Below are 15,355 nucleotides of genomic sequence, written 5' to 3' on the forward strand. Positions count from 1 at the left end.
AAACCCAAAGCCAAAAAACCCCCATCCCCAACCAATAAAACAACCAATACAAACCAACAAAAAATCCAACAAAAACCCTTCCCAACAAGCTCCCTGAGTGTTTCCCGTCTCTATTTAAAGAGATTTTTCCTTCCTAAGAGCATGCTGAATATACTGAAACCAATATTTGGAAAAAAACAAAGTAGAAATGAAATACTTGATGATGCTTTTCATTTCTTTGTTCTGATATAATATAGAAAAATATTTTTGTATTAAGAAGCAAACAGTGAGTTCCGCTTAGAACAAGATGCCTCAAATCAAATAGTTATCTGAGCTGTCAAAAATGAAATGAGAAACTATGTTTAGAATGCAAACGAATTTTGAAGCACCAAATTTTAAAATGGCAGAGAGCACATTTTCATGCATTCAGCAGATTTTATTCATAAATATTGAATTATGCGGTTCATGTGGACTAACATGGGACACCAGTCCATTCTTAAACGTTAGCTTGATTTATGTTAAGATCATACTGAAAGTACCCAGAGAAATATAAAGGTTGTACATACATACATATGAATACACTGAAAGAAAATACTTTGCCTTAAAGAATTTACAACGAAATATTAGCCACTGTCTCTTGAAATATGTGGGAATAATTTTGGTACCACCAACAAACTTTTGATGAGCCTTTAATAAGTATTTAGTTATCTGTGTACTTGGCCTAACTTTCAGCCATGACCTTTTCTCAACAACCTCTCAGCTGTGGTGGTTCAGAGTAGTGAACATTGGGCTGGCCATTCAAACACCTAACTGTGGATTAAAATCCTGACTTTTGGAAAAACTTTGGAAAACTGTCTTTGATATTTAAGTCTATTGTCTGCAAATGCAAAAAATAAGTGCTAGAGAAGTACAGGGAATAGGCTGTTTGTAAATATATCATTGACTCTTTGCATTCATCTAGTTATCAATATTAGTTATATATAGCAGGAAATATGTGTGTAATTGAATATATATAATTCATCTTATACGTAGTGTTTGTGTTGCAAAAGATTCTCATATGATCTGTAGGCAGGTGTGAGAGATCTAGAGACTATCCTGGCACAATGTAAAAGCAGTATGAATATTTATCCTTTGTTTTGCCTCATGAGCGCTTGAAAGAAATGAAACCCAGTCTGTCTATAATTTTTGGCATTTGGGTTTTGCTTACTTTCTGAAAACATTCTGTACTTGGAAAACTTTATTAAGAGGCTCTGATCTGACAGCTAACTGAAGCAATACACCTACTCAGACTTTCTTTCAGAGAAGATGACTTCAGAAATTTTAATTCAATTCAAATCACTTGGAAACATGGATTCTGAAAATACCTTTACCCTCCATCCCTGTGATTTCTTTCTGACACCTCTGTCTTATTTGCTTATCCTGGTTACACTGATCCAATGCAGCCAGGGTTTGGTTTTCAGTATCTTCCCTGAGATCTGTCTGCAAACCCTAAATCCCAAAGGACAATTTCAAGTCCTGCCAGTGCAGAAATTCAAACCCTCTGTTCTCCAGCCTCCTGCTGCAGCCGACACCCAAAGCAAGCGTGCATCTGTCTGGGAACTGACAGAGCCATAAGATATTGGGTGAGACCACTGCTTTGAAGCATTAGCAACATTTTACCTTCCTGGTGAATTGCTTTCCTTTTCCTCAGAAGAGGCTGAATGCTGAATGCCCAGAGCTGTGATTTGCTTTGGTTCAAAAGACTTTGTAAAAACATAAGATACCCTTATTACCTCCCAGACTGACCTATTATTCATTATGTTGTGTCAGATTCATCTGTACAGACAACCAACACAAGACTCCTTGCATTACACAAATCTTTTAAAAATTAAATTGACTGGTTGCTGTGCAGGGACACCAGAAAGGTATTTACATGTCTTTTACCTCACATCACCAAAGCTTCACTTGAGCTCCACTAATGGACCTAATTTGTTGGGCTGAATTTTGTTCCCTAACAACTTCCTGCCCCAGTTAGCACAGTACCTCATATGACAAAGATGAAAATATAATTATCAGCCAAAAATAAGCTATTCAAGGTTTGTTTTCTTTTTCTTATATATATATATATTTTTTTTTTTTTCTCCATTAGATAACCACACGAGACTATTAACATGGACAAAGTTCAACTATAGGAGCTAAAGCCTAAAACACTGACAGAGTTCAAGGCATGCAGTCAGGTTTCAAATGGCACCTACTTTCTTTTCTATCTTTTGAACAGATATGGCTCAGGTGGACATTTACTCCCCAGGGAACAATATACTCTCTTGTCCTTTGCTGCAGGTTTTTACCTTTTGAATTTTATTCCACACACGTCTTTTACTCCTCCTTCCTTCAAGGGTGTCCATGGCATCTGCCATTAGCAACCGCAGCTGTGGCACCAAGATAAAAATTATCAGCGTGGAATTCACACAGAAATAACTTCTCTAAATACACAGATTAAAACCTAATTAAAAAATCATTTGTACGCTGATGATTTTATTACTCATCTTTCACACAATGAGCACCTCATCTTTGCTTCAGCCATTACACTGTATTATTGTGGATGTAAAATACTTAACAATGGCAAAAAAATCCTCTGGAAAATTTGTATTTAAGCCTATACGTTTTAATGCAGTAAATGTTTATACTCAGTAAAGGAATTGGCTTGTAGAAAATAAAGGCTCCATATTTCATTCTTTAGCTGTCTGGGATATTCTTTGTCGTACATGAATGCTTTTTAGTATTTTCTCCCAAGGCTAATGTATCATAATTTAAAGCAGCATGTAAAACCTCACAAGAGGACAACACTAAAGCTGAGATGCTTTTACTGTAGCTGGAAGTATCTAGCTCATTTTCCATGCTTTTACTATCCTTTTTCTTTGGCAAACCTTCTCTTCTCCCCATCATGCAGCATAACAGAGCGTAAAAACAAGGCTGACAATTTCTAGTGTAAACTATAAAAAGAAGTTGTAGGAAAATACTTGCTAATCAGTCCTTACTGTTAGAAGGAAGGATAAAATTCAGGTTAGCTGTAGTGTTCCCACAGTACCCTTCCAGGTTAGTCACAGCATTGTCTCACCCTGCACCTTTCCCAAACACTTGAAAATGTTTCAATTGTTCTTAATTCAGGAACAGAGAGAGATGGAGCAGATCCAATACCTGTGATATTGTTGTGCTCTATTAGGTCTATTCCAAAATCTTTAGCTGGTTAAAGTGAACCCAAACAATAGTTTTTCCGTATCCCTTCCCAAATTTGTTACACATTACAAGTAATTGGACAAGTATAATTATAAGCATTCATAGAGGAATTGTCTCTTCTTTCTGCACCTAGATGGGCAGTAGTCCAACATAAGTAAATAAGGTGATGAAACTTAAAACATCAGAGTTTAGGCTCATCTACACAAGTTATAAAAATGCTGCCTTGAGATTCAAAGAGCAGATTTGTATTTCCTGAAGTTTCCCTTCATATTCAGGTTTCTAAAGTTAAAATTCTTTGTCTGTGTCCCAACACTGAATACAGGATGCAGGAATCTTCCTTTGAATCTCTAAATAGACATGCTATGTTTGCTTCCAGCCTGCTTTCTCTGTGCTTGTACAACCATTAAGTTGAATCTTATTGGTCCCATCTTTTGATGAAAACTTATTTTTTTAGGTCATGACTCAGTATTCATGAACCCACTCCCCACCCCCCCCAAATTTCTGCCTCTGACTTTGATGTGAAAAGAGTCAAGAACCTGTCAGAAATTTTCCACAACAATACTCTTATGACAGATAATCTTCTTCTATGAATCCAGAATAGACACAGTCCAGAGATTAAGGGTATTAAGGGCAGAATGGGCAAAGTACAGATCCTGCATCAAACCAGGTAGAGGAGGAACTGGTAGGGGAAGAAGAAGATTTCTCCATTGATTTTCTTGGAGTAATTCTCTCTGAAGAACTAGTGGAACAGCACCCACCGAGGCAGGGACCAGGACATCGGTCTGTCACCCCTAAGGAGCCCAGTTGAACCAGGCTGGAGATTTCACTGCTTTGGGCAAGAAGCTAAAACAAGAAAAATTTCAGTTAAAGTTTTGCTGATATCGATACATGCCAGTGAAAAGTGCTCAGTGTGTGCTCTAGTTTTAATTTTTATCATCCAAAATTTTTCAGTCACTCTATTGGCAGACAAAATGCTACCAGAGCAGGCAGTTCGCCAACCAAAGCAGTTCTCCCAGACCTGCTCTTTTTTTTTAAAATCCTCTTGAAGGAAGAATGCTGCGTTTAAAAAAATATCTTACCCTCATTTGATTTTAAATTGAAATAGATTTATACTTTTTTAACAAGCTTTCAACTTGATTTATGATGTACAAATATGGTGACATTGAAATCATAAACCTTGGAAAGATGTTCTTCAAGGCTTTTCCCTACTTATATTCAACTGTTCAAGCTAATTGAAATCTTTATTTTTCCAGGGTCTATGAATAAACACTGATCTAAAAAGGCCTCAGTTGAGTTTCTCTGTGCCATAGATTAGGACTCTCTTTATTTAGTTACCGGAAGACATTTACACAGAAGAGTTTATACCTCAAATGTCTTTGGGATCCTTGCTGTTTCAGTGCAAATTGCACTATTATAAATTCAGTGTGTTTTAAACTTTATACAACTTATACTGTATGTGATAGTAAACATTTGGCATCTTTAGCATTTTATAACTCATGATTTAACTGCCTTGCTTGGTTGTAAAGTCTTATCTCAGTTTTACCAATGTAAAGTCAGAATGACCTTGGAGGAATTACTTTAAATTTTTATTAGTGCAAGAGATTAGAATTTGGCCAGCTCAGTTTTCTTCAGGAAGAAATTTAGATATCTTAGAAATGTTGCTGGAGAGTGAGAAGCCTAGGGACATGGCGGGGCTGCCTCTGCAGCATGCACTGGGAGCTGCTGAATCATACCAGTATAGCCCAGTCCTGCAAGTGTTTCACCCTGCCTGGACCCCACTGAAATGAGGAGGATGACAGGTAGGCTGAGCAAGTGACAATCACTAGAAGGTAACCCCATCACTAAATCCCAGTGATGGGCAGCAATGTTCTGTCCTTGATGCAGGTGTGTTGTGGTAGGCAAATGGTCCTTCCTGGCATAAGAGGAGCCTGTGCCATGCTGGCTAATGTCACCAGGAAAGGTAAAGCCCATTAATCACTCCCTGGTGAAGTCACTCTGCAAGTTCTCGCTTGCAGTCTTGTGTCTTAACACTGTCGTGCCTGAAGTATACTAAAATATCCTAGCTACAAAGCCTCTGAGCCTCCATTTGCACACACAGACTAAAGATATTTTTCAGCAGGATGACAAGACAAAGAAAAATAAATGAATGCTGAATTAATACATTTTAATGCTCTGGACAGAGTAACTGGTACAGATTTTCTGCCTTTGCTCTTTTAGAAAACATTTTTACCTTGGGCTTAGTAAACAAATCATATGTGTTTCGTTGAAAGATTTACAATCTGCCACTTAAATGTCCCAGCACAGACCCTTGTTCTGCCCAGACCTACCCTAAGAGACTGAAGAACTATGCCTTGGGTGGCCTAGAGCCTCCCTCAAAAAGCTTTCAAGGGAGGTCAGACTTATGATTACTACATGACAAGATACAGGCAACAGTGTAATAGCCTGTGCCTTAAGTGTGATGTACTAAAAATATTGTACCCTGGAGAAAAACTGATCACTGAAATATGTACCAATAACTCAAGACCCTTTAGTCAGCCTTGAAATGTGGGCCTGCTGAAGTTTAATACTAGGAAACTTTCATCAAAAGGCAAATGTCTTTTAATAACACAGTTTCTTTGCAATGTCGTTTCCCCTTATCTGAAGCCCAGACTTCAAAGTCTGGCAACCACCTCCTGCAGTTGCAGGCCACTGCTCGTCTTCCCTAAAGCAAGCTGCTGTGAAGCTTTAATTCTACAGAGCTTATGAGCTTTGCAGGACTGCAAACAAATGTCAAGGGACTGGCTTTGGGAAAACCAAGCGTTTTTAGTGAACTGAAGTTGGATCATCAAAATCGGACCACATTTAATTACAGGGACTCTGGAGGGACTTTTTTTTTTTTTTTCTAGAATGAAATTCTGAAGAGTTGCATGTATGTGAGCTCCGTCCTGCCCTCCTCCATCAGAAAACCTGACAGCCTCATGGAAGAATAATCATACAGTACTTTCTGATTGCAACTTGTTCATATATGATTAAGCTATTAATGACTCTAGCCTTGCAACAGCCCCACTAGCATCACTGACCTCATTTTGCACAAGGAAAACAAAAGCACAGCAGGTAGACAGGTTTATTCAGAGATAGGGAGCAAGTCACAGATGGAGCCAGGAAAGAAAATCTTTTCTCCTTTCCCTCCTCTCCTCAGCTTTAACTAGATTTGGCCTGTTTTGCTGCAGGTGGCTTCTGATTTTAGGTGTTTTAAAGTAGAACGATCTGAATAATTGCAATCATTTTCCCAGACTGATCTGGGGAGGTTTGGGGGAAAAGAAGAGGTTTTAAAAATATGCCTACAGATGAGTCATGTTGGTTCTATAAAAGTCATCCTTGCAGGTGATAAGCACCTCCTCTGACAAGGCACTGCAGTAGGATTTTAAAACTACTTCAGGTCCACACATTCGAAAAATGACTTCCAGAGCAAATTGCAGTGCAATGCTCTGCCCCAGCCCTTCCCTCCCTGGCTTCCTGCCTCTAAAGGGAAAAATAAGTATTAGAAATGAATACTTACCATTCTGACATCTTTCTGACTGGTGTCCTGCAGGTAGGGAAGGGTTGCTAGCTCAGCCATCGCTTGATTAATCACTTGGGACTGTTCCTCGACTCTCTGCAAACGGCCGAGGAAGCTGGCGTAATGCAACTTCTCTATCCCACGTGAACATGCGCAGCGATTGTCCTGTTTTCTCAGCAAAAGCAAGTAGGTTAGAGGAGAGTCACAGAAAAACACACTCATCCTTTGAGTCTAATGTCTTGAGGCTTATCATCATATATATTTGTGCTGGTAATACTATAAGCAATATGGCATCCAGCACCTTTAAGATAATGCTGCTGCCAATCTTTATAGAGGGAAAAAAAAAAGACTTTCTTGCCATAATCTCTCTAGTAGTACTAGAAAAATAAATATGCTGTCATAAATCACATAAATTACAAACATGTAATATATGTGAAGGGGAGGCAGCAGATAACAAACCTGAATACAATTTTCTCATTTGGAAATGGCTTTTCCATAATCCCCTCTGTTAAATATTACCTGACGTTTATGGATTGCTTTTAAAGTTTCAGAGAAGAGGTTGAGGAAACAGTGCAGTGTGTCAGCTTATGGCTTGTTTGCAGACTAGGCAAATGCATAGTTTTCAAATATATAACCCTGTGGGACTAAAACCTGCAGAGGTGGTCTCTGATCCTCCAGGCAGCTAGGCACATGGTAAATTTTAAACATGTGAATACAGAAACTCAGCTAAGCACTTGTGTAAAATCTCAGCACCTGCTGAAGTGTCTGATGGATGGCAGCCTTACCACCACATTTTTGAAAGTATTCTGATGCCAAAAATGCAAATAAGCACCCTACCGAGATTTTCAAAAGCAATTTGGCCTAGATACACGGTGAGATGTAGCCATTGCATATCTGAATGCTCAGCCCTTCAGAGTGAAATTTCCATTCATTTAATCAGGGTTTTAAATGTATTTAGGTGCCTGAAATTCCAAGAATTGGCATCGATTTTCAAAACCACTTCCAGTATTTTTAGCAGACCTTTGTTCTGACAGTTACATATGACAGCACACTGATGCTGCCATTTACATACTGCTTCCAGATAGGTGGTTCTAGGTCCAATCGTATATTGAATGGGGTGAAAGGAAAGTCTCGAATGGCCTTTATTTTTCAATAAATGGTGTCCAGATTTTAAAATGAACATTTCTTGGCAAAGAATCTTCATCATTTGGTTTGATCTTGATCTTGCTTTTGCAGAAATTTGTGTGGGGCAAGCATCAGGTGTTATCAAAACGACTATCAACGTAGTTCTTGCATCAAGTATAAGAATTTAATAAGAAGAATGCTGTTCTTGCTTTCTATAAATCTTACAAGAATAATAATGGAAAAAACCTTAGTTTTTTTTCATTCTAGAAAACTAAAAATAGTCCTGGTATAGTTAATTTTACCCCTTTTAATATAATACTTAATATAATTGTAAAACAGTATGAAATAAAAGACCATGCACTGGTGACCAGTGGTAGGAATGCAGCTATAATCTGGGAGCTCCAGATATGAAAGCAACTGAAAAAGAAATCGCTGAGCCAATGAACTGGTATTTCCATTAGCTGAAAGAGGAACTGGGCACTGCACAGGGAAAAGGAACTCTGGTCAGCAGTTCTCTGGAGTATTGTAGATAGCTCCAGTCAGCTGTGTTTGGAGAGGTTAATTTAAACCCAAGCATCATAGAGCAGAGAAGCCAGCACGGTAGCAGATACCTCATTTGAGAGAAGTATGGTTTGATTAGTCTATTAATGAAAATGCCAAGAGCTTATTATTCTTCTCAATAAACATAATGCAGGGCTAAATTCCAAAGACAGCAAACAACTGAAAAGGGAAGGAGAGATAAAAGACAACGATAACGGAAGGACCATTGTGTATAAATAGGTACCAAAAAGACTGGGACGGCAATTAAGCTTCTTACATTTCAGGTTGAAGGTCTGAAGTGCGTTTCACCAAGAGCAGGAAAGGCAGAAAGCCTAACTAGTTCTAAGATGGATTTTATTCAATTTATGAATAGGATATTAGGTGACACAGTGGTGTATAATTGCTTGTGATTTGACTTGAGGAGCCAGGAGAGCCCTTCCAGACCTACCTTCTCATGAACTTCTGTTAACCTACCTCTAAGAAAGGAGACCAGGACAACCTTCTTACAAACTATTTTTATCACTTGAAAACTCCTTTTCTGAAGCCTTGACCTAGTATTAGTAGGAGACATCAGCAAGAAAAAAAAAATCCTGTGATCCCTGATACGTGAAATTGTTAATCCTGACACAGTCTAGTTTGCATGGCGCTAAAGCAAGGAACAAAATGGAACCCCATCTCCAGCTGAGCACTGGTATTTGAAAGCCAGATAGCTGTGTCCCCAGGTAGAGCTTTGTGCATTAAAATAAAGAGAAGCAAGCAGTTAATGAGAGAGAAAGAGAGCTCTTATATAAGTTGAATAGTGTCACAACATTTTAGATGCAGCAAAAGGTTTTTCCCTGCTATTCTTGAAATCCGCCCAAAAGCTTTTTGTGTAAGCACTAAGAAATTGAGTCATCAGCTAAGAAAGCAGGTAAAAATCCTCTCTCATCATGCTGTGTCTGTTGGGGGCTTCTCCAATGATTAAGAAAGTAAGGGCAACGAGAAACATTTTTTCCTTTGCTGACTCTCCAGAAAAAATATGAGAGCATGCCATGTAGCTATGGGAAACAAATTTGGCATCTGTGCCAACATGCACTCTGTGGAAGTTGTTTATAGTAGGTTGAAAATAAAGAAATAAGTAGCCAACAGTGGGTTTTTTTTACGGGATTAGAGGAGGTTGAACATTGTCAGAGGTGATGTTTCGGTGACAGTGAAAAATGCAGAAAGAGAAAGTAAATAACTGCTCCTGGCAAGAGCAAAAATTCCACAGGGAGCTGAACCACATGATGAGAATTATATGAACTATAGCAGAATTCAAGGGGCTACTAAGCTGTAGTAACAAACACAATAAAGTGGTCAAGCAATCAGATGAAGATGAAAACAGCTCAGGTAGGCACAGTGAAGGTTAAGTAAAGACCAAACTTAAATGGAGACTCCAGTGGAAAGGAGTTGGCTCCTCTAACAAAGAGATGAAATGCACATTTGGGGAATCAGGTAGCATAGGAACCAAAAAATGTAGTACATGGAATCACAATTGCATCCTGGCTAGAAATGCAGTAATGTATTACTGCTGTTATTTTCTGGATGGGTCTTACCCTTATTGTCTGGTATTCCAAGGAGAATTTAAAGAAGAAAGTAAAAATGAGCAATTGATGGATTTTCTCTTGACGACTTTACTCATAATGGGCAGTCCTGGCTGAGGTGGGGTCCTCTCAAGAGAGCTTTTCCCAGCAAACTTTTTGCTGCACAATTCCCTTTAAACTTTTCAAAAAAAAAGGAAAATAAAAAGATGTTTATCCCCAGAGGAGCCTTTGAAGACCTTCCTTCTAGGAGATAAATATGGTCCTCATACCCAAAGATCAGCCCTGTGACATCCTCATTCCTCTGACCTTGGGATAAAAAAGCACCTACAAAAAGCAGATCGGCCTGTTCTGGATGGAGCTTACCTGCTGTTGCTAAATACCCAGCAATAACTAGGACAGGCTTTCATTGCAAAAAGGAGCTGGAGAACACGTAAGAGGAGTGAATCACGTGTCCTTTCATGTATTGAGAATTTTGAGATGGTACCCCCACTTTTTACTTTCCTCTATACTCAAGAAAGGATTCATCCTTTATGCCACTTCTATTTATAAATAAAGTTTAATTGCTGAGTGCTAAAGAAAAAGAAAAATGAAGTGGCTGGTCAGCCCGGATTTAAAGCAGGATCTCTCACATCCAATATGTGTGACTATCAGCTTTAAGAGCACCACTTTGCAGAAGCCCCCCAGTAGTTCTTTTCTATTGTAGAGTTTTTACTACTATTTTTCAGCTCAAAATTTGAATAAAGTTATGCCTTGCAAGCAGCTCTGTAGTGTATTGCAGTAACAAGCAGAAAAAATCCATCATAATGTTTCTTTAATGCCTTTGGTATCCTCCAGAAAATGTGTATGCTGAAATCTGTATGTAGTAAACACTTTCCCTCTACTTAAGAAATAGACATCAAAACAGTGAGATCTGTAAATGTACACATCATGCTGGGAATCATCCAGTAGGTTTTGTTCACCTTTATAATATGAGCCCCTCTGGCCATTGTTTCTCCTGTTAAGTAGCATCTTGTGCCATTGACATGGGACTGCAGCAGGAGAAAGGCAAACTTGGTGTGTATAAAGCAGCAGAAATTACCCCAGTGAAATCACTTGATAGAATAACCCCTTGTCAGTGTTGGTAATCTTGACTGGAATATGAGTAGCTGAAGTTCTGACTAATATATATATACACACATATATATTTAAGGCAAATAAAATAACCTTTGTGTCATGGTACATATGTCTGTATAGATGAGGTTTCTGGCATTTCCTCACCATCATCAGACGATGCTGCAAGGGGACCAGACTGCGACATTCATTCTCAAATGCTTCCTGCTTTACAATATATAAATGTCCCCTTGATTTAAAAGGGACTGGCTGTTCTTTATGACGAAGAGGGGCCAACAGAAAATGTTCTGTTTTTTTAACCTTTAACTTCATGTCTTACAAACAGTGGTGTGTGTATAAATCATATAATTAACTCTAGGTTGTGTAGCTGCAAAACTGAGGTGGCAGAATTGACATATTAATTGTTGCCATGGTTTAATAAGCTCTGCTTTAGCACTGACATGTTTTCATAAAAAAAAATCTGACAAGGACAAGTATTTGGATTGTATGTGTGCACCCACAAATGCAGAAGAGGGCAGAAAGGAATGTTTTTTCTATTAAAAACCAAATATATTCTTTTATCTTCTTAAAGTAAGTTGTAAAGCTAGAGTCTGTATCTGAAGGTTTTCTTGCAGAAGTTTTTAATTTAGTTTGTGTGTAACGGAAATAAGATGGAATCATATTTCTAGCTTGAAGAAAATGTTGGAATACTTTCAAGGAAGCAAAAGTAGCCAAATTTCTGTCAGGCCTATAAAGAGATTTTAACCACCAGTAGCAGAGCAGTCCTGGCTCCGTGCCTATCTGTATTATCAGGCATAATTAGCTTTGCCATTTGCTCTTTGGGTCAGAGGTTCTGTCTTGCCTGGATCATTCAGCGCTATGAAAACCGAAGGGAAAGCGAATATGTTTCCACCAATAACGGATTTGGAATTGGCAGCTGTTTGTTCTAACTCAGTGATAATTTCTTCTATCTTGGGTCTTTCCTCCTCTCCATTAAAGCTCCCATACTGACCCCTTGGGTGCTAGTTATAAATCTCTAGGACCGAGGTTCAGACCTGTTATCCCATTCTTGCTGATGCTGGAGGTGGCACTGGGATAGACCTGGCCTGAAACACAGGAATGTTGTGCTGACCTCCTTGAAAAAAAGGCATAGTTGCTGGTGACGTCAGTGGTGCTGGGAGCTCTCTTTTGTTTCAGCAAGACTAAATGTATGAGGTGAGGTCTAGAGCTGGTAGAAAATATTACTGTGTAGGAGCAGTGTGAATTCATACAGCTAGTGGATGCTGGCTTGCGCAATCCTAATGCACCACTCTACTCTCATCTCTTACATGATGAGGTCCTTTTCCCTATACCCTGGATACCAGATACCATGTATCTCTGCTTGTACCATGTGATCCAGTTCCTCCAAATTCATTTACAGATCAGGGTTGTTATGGGGAATCCAAAGACTATGAGATTTAATTTTTTTTTTCTCTCCTGATACTCTTTAGAGACTGATTAACTGCAATAGAGGAATCTCGCCTTTGAAAGCTCTACGTTATACCCAAAGACAGTATTGCATATATATATTTTTTTTTTAATTGGAGTTTTAGTGGGGCTTTCAGAAAGACTAGGGTTTTATTCTGTATCCAGACCCACCTGCTGTCTTTTTATACTTCAAGCTTCTGAAACATTCGAAGTGCAATGCACACAGCAGTATCGGGTATTTCACTTTCCATAAGGTGCCATTTCCATTAGTCTGCACATTAATAACTTGGGCTTTTGGTCATCTGAAGCCAGTAGCACATGGCTTCAGGAAAGAACTGGAAAGAAGTAGTTCTGTGTTTCCTTGGGGATGTCTGCCCTCAGCCTCCTCCACCTGCCTCACACTGACGCAGATGCTTTATGAGCGCCCATTTTGGTGAAGCACTAAGCACCTTTACCTCCCACTAACCACGTAAGTTCAAGCACTTACTGCTGTTTCAGCAGCTGCTCTCCGAAAGTAAAGGAGATATAGCTTCCCCAAATATCTAGCTAATGTTTCCTCCTTGCTAGGGGTTGCTAAGTAGCAATTTTTGTCAACCTCCTATTTGGTATCAAAACCTAAGAATATAAATCCTGTGATTTGCTAAGACACCCCATACGAGGAAATGGCTCTGATGCCTTCAACATACAGAAAACTAAAAAACTGTTATTGCTAGGGAAGAAGCGCTAACATTAGCATTTACAATCTGGGGAGGAGAGGCTTTTTCCACTTATTTTCAGGAGAATAATTTAAGTATTGCATTAAAACAGTCTAGTCTACATGCAAATTTGATTTTTGACCTTTTGTGCTAATCAAAAGCCATGGTGCTAAAAAGCTGTGTACATTATTGCAGAAAGTATGGAGTAGAATTAACTAATATACCTTCAATATGGTTGTAGCAGATTTGAAGGTTATTTCACATACTTCACTACATAGGGATCAGGGTATAAAGCACTAGAAACCCTTCAAGTAGCAATTATTAACTCTTGATGGAGATCCTGGTGATATGTGCAGTAAACTACGGGTATTAAATATAGCAAGTCGTTTTGATGGTTATGTGAAGTAGCCGTACAATATAATAGGCCATAAAGATTTGAGAAAATTGCATGCAAAGTGATTTTAAATAAACTGGGTACATTGTTAAATGATCAGGGGTACTTTTAAAAAGTATCTAAACCTCATTTGAACTCTGTTCCTAATGCAATTCACTGAGCATTTCTGGACACAGGAGGAGCATGTGCAGAATGAATTACCCACCAAAAAGCACACATCATTCACACACGCACAGGCTTATGCTGCCGTACACACTATACACCAGAAAGGGAATTTTATACTCACAGTTAATTTGGTACTTCTTATAAAATCTATTACTGGTATGATCTTTTCCCCAGTGTAATCCCAGTATCTTTTTGTTTCTTCTTTGTTGAGAGGACAGAAAGGTGCTTTGCGGTCTAGGAAATGAAATCACAAAACCATACACTGTGTTTATCTATATACATTTTCCATAGACGATCCAGCAGGAAGACGGGGAAACTGAAGGAGGGGAGAGGAGGATGGGGAGAGATGTCTGGACACTCGGGGCTGCCAGCACAGAGAAACGAGTCCTGCGAAACCCCTCACCCTCCCTCATTTAGCAAGGATCATGGAGGTCTCTCCTGAGCTGTCCCAGCTATTAAGCAAGTTGGCATACCTGAAAAGATTGGCAGTTTTTTATTTGACCACCTTTCCAAGATTTTTCCAATATGTTTGTTTCTGAAACCTAGAGTCAGTGAGTACTTCTGGGGAGGCTCAGCCAGCCACTCAGCTGTCTGTGGCAAGATGTGAAGTCCATGAGGATCTGGAATAGGGAAATGAAAATAACTTCCACTGTCACATTTCTTTTCAGTTGTAACACAAGTTACTTCCCCCCCCCCCCGGAAAAGAAAGGAAGTCTAAGGGTGAAATGTAATCCCCGAAGCTTGCCAAAACAAAGGTGACCAAGTCAGCCCATCCAGCTATAACTGGGTTTTGAAATTCCAGATATTGCAACCTTTTCCATCAACAGCTTAAATTTTGCTGATGCATAAGATAAAACATGTTCTTTCCATTTATGTACATTTCAATGCTGATAATACAAAGCATTAATAACTCACCACTTCAGTAACATAACATAGTGATCTTTTAACTGCAAAAGAAGCTGTTTTGTTATTCCTTGAATTTTTGAGATTTTATTTCCTACAGATTTGTTCTTTAACCATCACCACCACCATAATCCCAGGCTTCCTGCGTGTCCTTTCTGATCCACCCAGCTGGCATGTTAGCAGCATGTGCTGTGCCTTGTCAGGAGTTTGTGACTGCTGCTGCCAAAACCCCTGTGTATTAGCTGAGTTGGTATGCCCTGACCTCAACAAGGACAGATGCTCAGACCAACTGTATAAACCACCTTTGCTTAGGGAACCAGACCAGTCCTTTCCTCCCCCCTCTTGCCCTGCAAAAAATAAACCTAGATTGAATGTCAGTGTCACTTTTCACAAAGGAGTGCTCTGTTTTCAGTGAGCTCTGCTTTTAAGATGCCAGGCTGCGTGGTCAGAGTGACAAATGGAGAACCCCACTCAGAGCTCTCTGAGCTTACCCCTATATAAATCAAAGCGAATGGACCTGATATTTCCCTTGCAGCATATTCTGCTTTTGATGGATTTTCAATTTTGCAACAAACTGCATTGTACACTTGGATTTAAATGTGTATCTGCTCCTTTTCCTTGGCAATAAGGAAAACTTTGAAATCAATTCAATCCTTACACTCTAGCAGAATTTGGACTAAAA

The 15,355-nt window shown here is 39.1% G+C and overlaps 1 protein-coding gene across 1 annotated transcript in view; it reads right to left on the reverse strand.

Moving 5' to 3' along the window:
* Positions 1-15,355, reverse strand: part of SPATA16 (spermatogenesis associated 16) — a 97,964-nt gene that overhangs the window by 11,382 nt on the left and 71,227 nt on the right. The window contains 4 exon segments of the mRNA XM_030496217.1: positions 2,307-2,387; positions 6,734-6,898; positions 13,892-14,004; positions 14,244-14,390. Of these exon segments, the coding sequence (XP_030352077.1) occupies positions 2,307-2,387; positions 6,734-6,898; positions 13,892-14,004; positions 14,244-14,390 (506 nt within the window).

The sequence above is a fragment of the Strigops habroptila genome, chromosome 8, assembly GCF_004027225.2.
Source record: "Strigops habroptila isolate Jane chromosome 8, bStrHab1.2.pri, whole genome shotgun sequence".
Lineage (NCBI taxonomy): Eukaryota > Metazoa > Chordata > Aves > Psittaciformes > Psittacidae > Strigops > Strigops habroptila.